A 13,477-nucleotide genomic window follows, 5' to 3' on the forward strand; every position below is an offset into this window, starting at 1 on the left:
CTCACTGTTCCCCAGGCTGGAGTGCAGTGGCGCGATCTCGGGTCACTATAACCTCTGCCTCCCAGATTCAAGCGATTCTCCCACCTCAGCCTGCCGAATAGCTGGGACTACAGGCTTCCACCACCACATCTAGCTAATTTTTGTATTTTTAGTAGAGACAGGGTTTCTCCATGTTGGCCAGGCTGGCTCAAACTCCTGACCTCAGGCAATCCGCCTGCCTGGGCCTCCCAAAGTGCTGGGATTACAGGGGTGAGCCACTGTGCTCAGCCTTCTGGGTGTCCTTCTCTTCCTCAATGTTCCCGTCTTGATCTTACCTGAAGGACAGCGTTGGCATAATCATTGGCCTTTATGTTATTCAGTCCCACGATACCTGGCAGGTAAGTGGTACCATCATATGCCCGGGACAATTTGGCTTGCTTGTCCAGGTTTGCAATTTGCTGCTTTGTGAAAGTGGGCTTCAACACATACTGCAAAGCAAAAGAAAATGCTAAGTTGTTTAAGAACTGAGTTCACAAGAAATGTCTGTAAGAGTAATTTCTACAAAAACAAAAAACACTTTGGCCATGAACATCCCACCACACACAGAAAAAGAGTCCGAACCAGTAGGTGTAAAGATTGAAGTAACACGGAGTAGATCCTCTCCCATGGCTAATCTACAAGGGGATCTCTGTGTCTATCCCAAAATCACTGAATCCCAGGTCTTTTCGCCGACCTCAGGTCTGGTCAACTCATGAAAACTGACTGCCAGAAACCATACAATACTCAAGTTCCTAAAGGCAGTCTAAGTCTCAGATAGAACCTCCTGGGAGCAGCACATGGACCTAGCTTTGGAGCAGGAGAGTTTCCTCCACTCTGGGTGGGAATGAGGATCTCCATGAGTCCCTGGTACTGGAAGAGCAGGATCAGACTCTTCCCAGGCACAGAGTTACCACAGTCATTATGTCACAGACTGGACAGAGATCATCCCAAACTCGCTTTGAAACACTGAATTTAGCCCAGTTTTTCCCTCTATAAATACTGACCATAACTTTTTTTTTTTTTTAGACGGAGTTTTGCTCTTGTTGCCTAGGCTAGAGTGCCATGGCATGATCTTGGCTCACTGCAACCTCCCCCTCCCAGATTCAAGCAACTCTCCTGCCTCAGCCTCCCAAGTAGCTGGGATTACAGGCATGTGCCAACATGCCCAGCTAATTTTGTATTTCTAGTAGAAACGGGGTCTCATCATGTTGGTCAGGCTGGTCTCAAACTCCTGACCTCAAATGACCCACCTGCCTCGGCCTCCCAAAGTGCTGGGATTACAGGTGTGGGCCTCCGCACCAAGCCTGTCCATAACTATTTTAATCTCAACTATTAATAATAGGCTTATACAACTTTCACAAGTAGAAAAAGCAGTATTTCAAAGACTAAATACCACGCTTTCCTTAAAAATAAACAGAGCATGAACAACTTAGGCAACGCAGTGAGACTCCATCTCTACAAAAAATTTTAAAAATGTATCTGGGCATGATGGTAATGCCTACAGTCCTAGCTACTTGGGAAGCTGAAGTAAAAGTATCACTTGAACCCATGAGGTCGAGGCTGCAGTGAGCTGTGATGGCACCACTGCACTCCAGCCTGAGCGACAAAGTGAAACCCTGTCTCAAAAAAAAAACCAAAAACAAGAACAGAGCACTTGGCACCATGAATACACCCCACGTGCTGAAAAGGAAAATAATCATCAAAAGCCCAACACTAATCAAAGCCCAAGAGGACTTTCCATGCTCAGTACAATGAGTGTCTCTTGGTACAGATCACGAACTAGAGCCCACAGATGAGACATCTGTGGCTGGATGCTCTGGCCACGTCGTATCTTAAAAGCAGCCAGGAGCTGGTGTGCAGCTTGGTAAATACTGTCCTACACCAGGACCAATTCATATCCCTACTTCAAAGTGTAGAAGAATAATTTCACAAAAACACTTTAAACCCCATCAGAATACACCCATATTTCTTCAGTCCTAGCCCTCAATGTTACAAGTAGAAATGACAGTTAAGTTACAGACTACAGGCTGCAACTATGAATTCTGACCTTACTCAGTTTCCCCAGTTCTTCCCAAAAGAGAAAGCAGCCTCTCGATGCCTAAAGGGACTGAGATTCTTCCCTGTCCTCAGGTGGGGCAGTCCCCTGGGAGCCCTGGGATGGCTCATTAAAGAATGGACCCCAAACCAACCCTCTTAGACACACACCGTGATATCCTCCAATGAGGAATCGATGATCTCATAGTTGTCTGGCAGGCAGTAAAACTTGAGGGTGTGGAGGTTGAGGAAAACATGGTGGCTAAACTGGACACTGTGAATGTAGGCGTGAGACTTCAAACCCCGGCCTGTAGGGAAGGGTGAAAAGCTGTAATAGAAGGGCAGATACTAGAACACGCAGATCAGGTTTGCTTTTCCTTTCATTATTTTCTACCGGAACATGTTAATATCCGCAAAAAACAAATATTATGCCATTCATAAAATGAATCCTCCACATGAAGTTCTCTCATAAAAAAATTAGCAAGAAAGACTAGCACATTAGTTACTTCATTCTCTAGATGGCCTAAGACATTGATTAGGGAAACAAATTTCACTAATTTTTAATATATATGTAAAATATATATAACCTATATATATAACTATATATAATACATATAACTATATATTCAATATAGTTTTCTATATACATGAAACTAGAAATATCTATGCATATATGTGTGCATAAATACACATAAACATAAATACATACATATCCTATGACAGTCCATCATCACTCAGTCCTGGATTTCCAAATGCCCATATTCAGGACAATGCTTTATCTATGTAACTTTTTTCATGTTGCTACTCCTTTCTAGAATCTCTCTCCCTTAACCATTCAAACTCTATGTCCTGCCAATTCAAGTCCCACCTCAACTCTTCCATGAACTCAACATAAACACTCCAGCTAACACTGATTTTTGCACATTTCAACTCCTATTGCACTTATTTTTACTCCGTGCCACAGTCCAGCAGTAATCTTTATGATCTAACGGAACTCACTGGTTGTTTTACATGTCAACCTTGACTCCTTATAAGCTCCTTATGAGAGCAAAGAATACAGTTTTTATCTCTTTTTTTGAGACAGGGTCTTGCTATGTTAGCCAGGTGGGTCTTGAACTCTTGGCTTTAAACAATCCTCCTCCTCGGCCTCCCAAAATGCTAGGATTAGGTGTGTAAACCACTGTGCCCAGCTGTTTTTACCTCATTTGAATCCTCCACTATACTATGTACATGGCATCTGCTTGGTGTGAATGAGTTGAAATGATAAATTTTCAGGAAAAAATGGAATAAAAAAAGTCCTTTGAGCTAAAGAATATTCCAAAAAAAAAAAAATTGTAGCCTGGGTAACATAATAAGGCCTTGTCTCCACAAAAAAATAAAATAAAATAATTAGCCAGATAGCAGGGTGCAAAGGCTCACATCTATAATCCCAGCACTTTGGGAGGTACAGGCAAGCACACTGCTTGAGCTCAGGAATTTCAAGACTAGCCTGGGCAACAGAGTACAATCTCATCTTTTAAAAAAATGTGGCCGTGCACGGTGGCTCATGCCTGTAATTCCAGCACTTTGGGAGGCTGAGGAGTATGGATCACTTAAAGTCAGGAGTTCAGGACCAGTGTGGCCAATATGGTGAAACCCCGTCTCTACTAAAAAATACTAAAATTAGCTGGGTGTGATGGTGCATGCCTGTGATCCCAGCTACTCAGGAGGCTGAGGCAGGAGAATCACTTGAACTTGGGAGTCAAGAGGCTGCAGTGAGCCAAGATCACGTCACTGCACTGCAGCCTGGGTGACAGAGCGAGACTCCATCTCTTAAAAGAAAAAAAAATTAGGCCAGGCGCGGTGGCTCATGCCTGTAATTCCAGCACTGTGGGAGGCCAAGACAGGTGGATCACCTGCGGCCAGGAGTTCAAGACCAACCTAGCCAACATGGTGAAACCCCATTTCTACTAAAAATACAAAAATTAGCCAGGCATGGTGGCAGGCGCCTGTAATCTCAGCTACTCTGGAGGCTGAGGCAGGACAATTGCTTGAACCCAGGAGGCGGAGGTTGCAGTGAGCCAACCTGGGCAACAAAGCGGGACTCTGTCTCAAAATAATTTTTAAAAAGTAAAAATTAAAAAAATACATATATTAGAGATTCGAGAACCCAGAGTCTTTGAGATTACAGTCTTTCATATGACTAGCTCTTTCTCTCTTAAAGATATATCCAGGTTCTGACCAGTCAGAGAACCTCTTATTGGTTTTCTAAGAATATTTCAATTTCCTGGAAACAAATAGAAATTATTAGATATGATTCCTGAGAACAGCTTACTTTCTTTAAAAAAAAAAAAGTCCCTTTGGAGCAGATCTCAGTTAGCTCTAACAACTTATTTACCTTGAAAGTACTTGCCACACACCAGACAGGCATAAGCATTGATGTGTGAGAGGGAAATAGAACACAGTTTCTCAAAGTCAAAGTCCAGCACACTCCTAAGGAAACAAAACAGAAAAAAATAAATAGGATGGACACGTAGGAAGGCACGCAAATGAAGCAGTGTTGGCTCTGTGACCCATGATACCACATAACATCCTTCAGAAAACAGTTCACAACCATATATACACCATGGGGACACTGATTATTCCTCACCTCCACCCGCCATGCTCCAAAGCACTGTTGAGGTGTCTCCACCAGACACATAATACCCACGAGCCTCTTTCTCATTAGTGTTTGTAACCAGTTCAGGACTTTCCATTGCAGTCACTTTCTCTAGAGGGAAAGCTACAAGTTAGACTAAGGTAACAGTACCCCAACAGCATTCTGGAGGTGGAGAGGACATAAAAAGGGTGAATAAATCCTTGCATAAAAGAAAAACGTATCACTTAAGCCCAGGAGTTTGTGACTAATGAGCTGTGATCCACCACTGCACTCCAGACTGGGATACAGAGTGGCATCCTCTCTTAAAAACAAATAATAATAATAATTAATTACAAAATAAAAATGTATTTTTATCCATAAAAACAAATGGAAAGCCTGAAGAATTTCAGAATACCTACAAACAGACCTATTTATTCAAGTGCAAAGTGAGTACTGGGCAGTAAGGAACAAAAACCTTATCTCCACTGAATCCACAAAGAGATTTATTCTCAAATAGTAACTCTTAATTAACCGATAATAATCCCAAAGAGCTATGCTGTCTAATTTATTAGAGGCCACTAGACAAAGTGGCTATTGACAATTAAATTTAAAATACAGCTGTCCCTCAGTAGCCACAGGACACTGGTTCTAGGACCCCTTCAGATACCAAAATCCACAATGTTCAAGCCCCTTACAGCTGGCCCTTTGTACCTTCAGGTTCCACATCCTGATACTGAGGCTGACTGTAATTCAATTAAATAAAATTTAAAATTCAGTTCTTCAACTGCAGGAGCCACTGAAGCCACAGGTGGCTCATGCCTACCATAATGAACAGCCCTTATAACTTTTTTGGGTTTTTTTTTTTTGAGATAGGGTCTCACTTTGTCATCCAGGCTGGAGTACAGTGGCGCAATCTCAGCTCACTGCAGCCACAACCTCCTAGGTTCAAGCAATCCTCCTGCTTCAGCCCCCCAAGAAGCTGGGACTACAGGAGTGCACCACCACACCTGGCTAATTTTTTTATTTTTTGTAGAGCTGAAGTTTTGCCATGCTGTCCAGGATGCTCAAACTCCTGAGCTCAAGCAATCTGCCTGCCTCAGCCTCCCAAAGTGCTGGGATTACAGGCATGAGCCAGAGCACCCGGCCATAACTTTTTTTTTAAGTTTTTTTAAAAGATGGGTCTCGTTGGCTGGGCGTGGTGGCTCATGCCTGTAATCCCAGCACTTTGGGAGGCCAAGGCAGGTGGATCTCCTGAGTTCAGGAGTTTGAGGCCAGCCTGGCCAACATGATGAAACCCCGTCTCTTCTAAAAAAAATACAAAAATTAGCTGGGCGTGGTGGCGGGCACCTGTAATCCCAGCTACTCAGGAAGCTGAGGCAGGAGAATCACTTGAACCTGGAAGGCGAAGGTTGCAGTAAGCCAAGATTGCGCCATTGCACTCCAGCCTGGGGGACAAAAGTGAAACTCCATCTCAAAAAAAAAAAGATGGGTCTCATTATGTTGACCAGGCTGGTCTCAAATTTCTGGCCTCAAGTGATCCTCCTGCCTTGGCCTGCCAAAGGGCTGAGTAAAGGCGTGGGCCACCACACCCAGCTCTTACAAGAGTAATTATATTATTGTAGAACATTCCCCTACAATATAGGTTGAAAAACATTCTACATGCCACCTGGGAATCAGAGAAAAGAATGCTATGATGAGGTAAACTACCTCAGCTTTCAAACAAATTTCTGTGGTTTTTTTCTGCTGAATCCCAGGCACCCAAAATAGTATCCAGCACATACTAGATACTCCATAAATATTTCAATGTGCTACTGTTATTTTAGGATACTATGCATCCTGTTATCCCAACATACAAATGCAAAATAAGATCTTTAACAACATGTATTCTGACACTTTAAATCAAAGAATAAGGAGTAACATGGCAAGAAGCACAACTCTCTAGACAGGTTCAAAAAAAGTAAAGTTTGTCAATGTGTTGTTCACTGTACAGTCCAAAAACTTTCTGCATAGATTCCACTGTTCTTGTGCTATCCTCAGCATCTCTGTCCTACTGACCTGTTAATGGTGTCCAGGTACGGGCAGTGGCGGCTCCTCCGGTCCTCAGAATCCACTCGGCCATTCTTTGCTGAAAGGAAAATCATCACAGGCTTTGAAAATGGGAAACCTATACTCAGGGCCAACTAACAGAACAAAAAAAGAAACAGAAATGGGAAAAACTAATCAAGATGAGTTCCTGTTGTTTAGGTGGCAACAATATCGAAAAAAAAGTCCACTAGCCCGGCGCGGTAGCTCATGCCTATAATCCCAGCACTTTGGGAAACCGAGATGGGTGGATCACCTGAGGTCAGGAGTTCAAGACCAGCCTGGCCAACTATGGTGAAACCCCGTCTCTACTAAAAATACAAAAATTAGCCAGGCATGGTGGTGGGCGCCTGTAATCCCAGCTATTCAGGAAGTTGAGGCAGGATAATCGCTTGAACCTGGGAGAAGGAGGTTGCAGTGAGCAGAGATCATACCGCTGCACTCCAGCCTGGGCGACAAGAGCAAAACTCCATCTCAAAAAAAAAAAGAAAAGAAAAAAGCCCACTAATAGAACAAGCCACAAACTGGGAGAACATATTTGGTATACATAAAATCAACAGAAGATTTGTTTGCATTTTACATAAAGAAATCCCATAAAGCATGAAAAATATGAAATATGTCACAAGCACTAAAATAAACTAATTGTAATACAAATGTACCATGTAGTTGTGTGTTTCGTTTTTTTTTTGTTTTTTTTTTTTTGAGACGGAGTCTCGCTCTGTCCCCCAGGCTGGAGTGCAATGGCGCGATCTCAGCTCACGGCAACCTCCGCCTCCCGGATTCAAGCAATTCTCCTGCCTCAGCCTCCTGAGTAGCTGGGACTACAGGCACACGCCACCACACCCAGCTAATTTTCATACTTTTAGAAGATACGGGGTTTCACCATGTTGGCCAGGCTGGTCTCGAACTCCTGACCTTGCAATCCACCCTCCTTGGCCTCCCAAAGTGCTGGGATTACAGGCGTGAGCCACTGCACCCAGCCACAAATGTACTACATAGTTTAAAGAGTGGCTGGGTGAGTGGCTCATGCCTGTAATCCCAGCACTCTGGGCGGCAGAGGCAGGCGGCTCACCTGAGGTCAGGAGTTCGAGGCCAGCCTGACCAATATAATAAAACCCCATCTCTACTAAAAAATACAAAAATTAGCCGGGCATGGTGGCATGCACCTGTAATCCCAGCTACTTGGGAGGCTGAGACAGGAGAATTGCTTGAACCCGGGAGGCAGAGGTTGCAGGGAGCTGAGATCGTGCCATTGCACTCCAGCCTGGACAACAAGAGTGAAACTGTCTCAAAAAAAAAAAAAAAAGAAGAATGTACATGTGTATCTATAAATCTACCACTTGTCAAAAACTTGAGTGGGTCTCAGATCTTACCCTACTCGCAAGCTAACAAGTTAGCCTGTCACAGTTTTATGAATGCTGATGGAAAGCATGTGACTACCTGGCCTGAAATAAAGGACAGTTTATTAGAGCAATGACAGTAGCCAGAATATAGCATTGGTGTCAGTTTTCCAAGTGAATTCCCACAAGGCAAAGTGAGGAGAACCCATGCACACAGTGAGCTGCCTTACAGGAGACGAACCCTGTGCTTAGAGAATCTGAACTATTAACCATTTTTTCAAACGAGGTCTCGCTCTGTTGCCTATCCTAGTCTTGAACTCTACCTCATCCTATAGAGTAGCTGCGATTACAGGTGTGAGCCACCACACCCTGCCCCAAATCTTTTATAACGGATTGTGCCCTTGTCTCCTTGTGCCCTTGTCTCCTCGTTTTGTAGGGAGACACCATTTCTATCTTCCAAGGCTGCTCACTACACGAACATCCTTAACGAGAGTCCAGGAGCAAAGGCAGTCAGGCAATGGTCGCAGTACGTGCACAAACTCAAGAGACTAATGGAAAATTGTCTCCAGACTTTATTCAGCTTAAAAACTGCTACATAATCCATACTTTAGTAGAGGTGCCTATTGCTCAAGCATTCTGAATATCTTGATTACAGAAATTACAAGACCTTAGATGTAAAAACTGAAGGAAATCCGTGCACGGTGGCTCACGCCTGTAAACCTAACACTTTGGGAGGCCGAGGCGAGTGGAACACTTGAGTCCAGGAGTTCGAGACCAGCCTAGGCAACATAGCGAGACTTGCTTCTCTTAAAACGCAAAAAAAAAAAAAAAAAAAAAAAATTCTTTTTTAAAATGGAAGGAAGTAACACTTGTAAAATCAGCACTGAGCCCCCACATCAGGCATTCGATAAAGGGAAGCTGCTGTTGTTACGATTTTTGCAGTTAGAAATACCATACGGTTGGCCGGGCACGGTGGTTCACGCCTGTAATCCCAGCACTTTGGGAGGCCGAGGCGGGCGGATCACGAAGTCAGGAGATCGAGACCATCCTGGCTAACACGACGAAACCCCCTTCTTTACTAAAAACACAAAAAATTCGCCGGGCGTGGTGGCGGGCGCCTGTAATCCCAGCTACTTGGGAGGCGGAGGTAGGAGAATCGTTTGAACCCGGGAGGCAGAGGTTGCAGTGAGCCGAGATCGCGCCACTACACTCCATCCTGGGTGACAGAATGAGACTCCATCTCAAAAAAAAAAAAAGAAAAAGAAAAAAGAAATACTATACGATTATTGAGAAGGGTACTGTCTTCATCCGAACAAGTCGAACAGCAGAACCGTCGAGTCTGGATCCCTCCTCTTCTCCACCCCAACCCCACCCCTCCCCCAACTCCGGCGCAGTGACCTGGCGGAAGATTAGAGACAAGAAAAAAGGACGCGAAAAAAAGAGGCTCTCGCGCCTAGCCCGGCCCGGCCCCGCGCACCTCGCACCTCCCGCTCAGGCTCCGAGTCCTCATCGACCTCGCGCTCCCGCTTCACCCGCACAAACGGGACAACAGAAGCCGGGGCCTCGCGCGCGCTCGCCGGCTCGACCTCCCGCTTCACGCGCACAGGGCTGCCCCGGGAGCTCGCCGCCTCAGGCTCCCGCTCCCGATCTCGCTCCCGCTTGACGCGACCGGAGCTGCCCCGCGACTCAGACTCTCGCTTCCCGCGAGTGGAACCGCGAGACTCCCGCTTAGACCGGCCGGACATCTCCACTACCGGCCGAGTCGTCCAGCGCAGGCGCCAAGCACGCTCGAGCGCGCGGCACAAGGCCAATCAGGAGAGGGGCTGGTAGCGAGCCCCGAACTCTCTACGAGTCGCCACTGGGGACAAATCACGCTGCAGAAAATTTGTGGGCGGTGCTGTTCCTGCACTGGCTTCCTCTCCCCTTAGAACCTTCTGTGGGCCTACTGTCGTTTACAGTTTACTGAGACGGGAACCTTTACTGGCGACAGTTTTCTGGATAAAAGCTGTCAGGCCGGGCGCGGTGGCTCACGCCTGTAATCCCAGCACTTTGGGAGGCCGAGGCGGGTGGATCACCTGACGTCGGGAGTTCGAGACCAACCTGACCAACATGGAGAAACCCCGTCTCCACTAAAAATACAAAATTAGCCCGGCATTGTGGCGCATGCCTGTAATCCCAGCTACTCGGGAGGCTAAGGCAGGAGAATCGCTTGAACCCAGGAGGCGGAGGTTGCGGTGAGCCGAGATCGCGCCATTGCACTCCAGCCTGGGCAACGAGCGAAACTCCGTCTCAAAAACAAAGAAGCTGTCATTCGGCCCCAGATTTGTGCCTCGAAACCACCACCGTGAGGTCGTTTCCCACAGTCTCCGCGGCTTGGGGGCTGACAATGCTGCACAGGAAAACTAGGCGACATTCCCAAATCATCCCCTTGACAGCCCTAATTCTACTTTTAGAAGGTTCTTGGTACCATGAAAACGCAAATGCCCGGTAAAGACGGATTTACCATGAAGCTAATAAAGCTCTAACCTCAGGACCTGCCTTGAACTTGTTTGCTTGTTTGAACCGTTCCATTGAGGTATAATTGACATACAACAAACTACATGTTTAAAGTGTGCAATTTAGGCCAAGCGCTGTGGCTCATGCCTATAATACCAGCACTTTGGGAGGCCAAGGCGGGCGGATCACCTGAGGTCAGGACTGGAGACCAGCCTGGCCAACATGGTGAAATCCCGTCTCTACTAAAAATACAAAAATGAGCCGGGCATGGTGGCATGAGCCTGTTACCCCAGCTACTTAGGAGGCTGAGGCAGGAGAACCGCTTGAACCCGGGAGGCGGAGGTTGCAGTGAGCCGAGATCGCCCCATTGCACTCCAGCCTGGGCAACCAGAGTGAAACTCTCCGTCATACCCACACCACACCACACCACACCACACCACACCACACCACACCACACCACACTGTGTGCAATTTACTGAATTCTGACTTGCGGTATATGTCAGAGGTGTTTGAACCAGACCAACTCCATCTTGAGCGAGGGTTAGGAAAATGAGGCTGGGCCTTGACAGGCTGCATTCCCAGGAAGTTAGGTATTCCTAACCTAGAGATGTCTACAGTTAAGGGAACAGAGAGATAATGTTTACTAAACAGATCCAGACTTGGGAGTGTCCTAATATCCCAATATCTGGAGAATAAAGGCATTCCTAATTTTGCTTTAAAGATAATATTTCTTCTTGCAAAATATAATAATTAATAAAATTAATCCTTTATCACAAACCCTTGTAGCAGAGCACATCTCCCCATGATCTTTTTATCCTATATATAAACAAGCATTGTAGCCATGGTGGATGCGTTCCTCCTTTTACTTTCAGGAACGCCCTATTCTGTCAATGGAGTAGCTGTACTTTCACTACTTTATTTTATTTTATTTTTTTTGATACAGAGTCTTGCTCTGTCACCCAGGTTGGAGTGCAGTGGTGAGATCTCGGCTCACTGCAACTTCTGCCTCCTGGGTTCAAGTGATTATCCTGCCTCAGACTCCTGAGTAGCTGGGATTACATGCACCTGCCACCATGCCCGGCTAATTTTTTTATTTTTAGTAGGCACAGAGTTTCACCATGTTGGCCAGGCTGGTATGGAACTGCTGACCTCAAGTGATCCGCCCGCCTCCCCTTCCAAAGTGCAGGGATTACAGGCATAAGCCGCCACACCTGGCTACTTTACTTTCTTAATAAACTTGCTTTTACTTTGCACTGTGGACTCACCCTGAATTCTTTCTTGCACAAGATCCAAGAACCCTCCTTTGGGGTCTGAATACGGATCCCTTTCCTGTAACATATACACCCATGAAGCCATCACCACAATCAAGAGACGGGATCTGGGCCCAGTACGGTGGCTCACACTTATAATCCCAGCACTTTGGGAGGCCTGAGGCAGGAGGATCACTTGAGGTCAGGAGTTCAAGACTAGCCTTGGCAACATAGAGAGACCTCCGTCTCCACAAAAAAATTTTAAAATTAGCTGGGCATGGTGGCATGCTATTCAGGAGGCTGAGGCAGGAGGATCGTTTGAGCCTGAGAGGTGGAGGCTGCAGTGAGCAGTGATTGCACCACTACAATCCAACCTATGCAACAGTGAGATCCTGCCTCAAAAAAATAAAAAAATAAAAAAAAATTTAAAGAATCTACCCAGCCCCAAAGATATCCTCTTCCTCCCAGAGAACCCCCACAAAAATCAACTGATCTCTCAGTCACTATAGATTAGTTTGCACTTCCTAGAGTCTCATATAAATGGAATCATACAGAGTCCCTGGCCTCTTTCACTGGGCATATTTACTTTATGATCCATCCATGTTGTTGAGCTACAGATCTTCCTTTGGATTGCTCAGTAATATTCCATCGTGTGGCTGGACCACCATTGGTCCCTGTTTTTTGTTTTTGTTTTTTGTTTTTTGAGATGGAGGTTGGACTGCAGTGGCTCGATCTCGGCTGACTGCAACCTCCGCCTCCCGGGTTCAAGCGATTCTCCTGCCTCAGCCTCCCAAGTAGCTGGGATTACAAGCACCGGCCATCAAGCCCAGCTAATTTTTTGTATTTTTTTTTTAGTAGAGACGGGGTTTCACCATTTTGGCCAGGCTAGTCTCGAACTCCTGACCTCTTGATCTGCCCGCCTGGGCCTCCCAAAGTGCTGGGATTACAGGCGTGAGCCACCACGCCCGGCTCTTTCTTTCTTTTTTAATGTATTTTTTTCTTGTAGAGACGATGTCTCACTGTGTCGCCCAGGCTGGTCTCAAATTCCTCCCTCCAGCGATACTCCCACTTCGGCATCCCAAAGTTTTGGAATTACAGACATGAGCCACTGCATCCAGCCGTTTGTCCCTGTCCTAATCATGAATTCCTGATTTTGACTTTTGTAAAAGGACTTGAGAATTTTACACGCTGTGACGTGAACCCAGTGGTCAGAAAAAATAGAAAAAAAAAAAAAGGACCGGGCACGGTGGCTCATGCCTGCAATCCCAACACTTTGGGAGGCCGAGGCAGGCGGATCACCTGAGGTCAGGAGTTCGAGACCAGCCTGGCCAACGTGGTGAAACCTCATCTCTACGAAAAATACAAAACTTAGCCGGGCGTGGTGGCACGCGCATGTAGTCCCAGCTACTCGGGAGGCTGAGGCAGGAGAATCGCTTGAACCCGGGAGGCGGAGGTTGCAGTGAGCCGAAATCACGCCAATGCACTCCAGCCTGAGCGACAGAGTGAGACTCCTTCTCAAAAAGAAAAAAAAAGGAAAAATAAATAAAAAAGAAAATAATACACCCGTAGGTCCCTCAAAAACCCTGGGTCCTCCCGCGGGGACAGTTAAGCCATCGGCGCCGTGAGCAGGAGGCAAGCCG

At 46.1% G+C, this 13,477-nt stretch overlaps 1 protein-coding gene across 6 annotated transcripts in view; it reads right to left on the minus strand.

Moving 5' to 3' along the window:
• USP39 (ubiquitin specific peptidase 39) overlaps window positions 1-13,477 on the minus strand; it is a 46,061-nt gene that overhangs the window by 23,010 nt on the left and 9,574 nt on the right. For 2 of the 6 annotated variants that reach the window (XR_010149354.1, XR_010149353.1), the window contains exons 1-5: window positions 9,569-9,892; window positions 6,725-6,794; window positions 4,430-4,524; window positions 2,224-2,360; window positions 315-467 (exon numbers count right to left, since the gene is read on the minus strand). Coding sequence is in view for 2 of the 6 variants with exons in the window: in XM_515591.6 (XP_515591.2) it covers window positions 315-467; window positions 2,224-2,360; window positions 4,430-4,524; window positions 6,725-6,794; window positions 9,569-9,836 (723 nt within the window). In the remaining 4 variants the exon portion in view is untranslated. Of the gene's footprint in view, window positions 1-314; window positions 468-2,223; window positions 2,361-4,429; window positions 4,525-6,724; window positions 6,795-9,568; window positions 10,134-13,477 lie in introns of those variants that run through there. The other 4 variants (XM_009442771.5, XM_054678566.2, XM_515591.6 and 1 more) reach the window with 3 other exon arrangements.

Source organism: Pan troglodytes, chromosome 12 (assembly GCF_028858775.2).
Source record: "Pan troglodytes isolate AG18354 chromosome 12, NHGRI_mPanTro3-v2.0_pri, whole genome shotgun sequence".
Lineage (NCBI taxonomy): Eukaryota > Metazoa > Chordata > Mammalia > Primates > Hominidae > Pan > Pan troglodytes.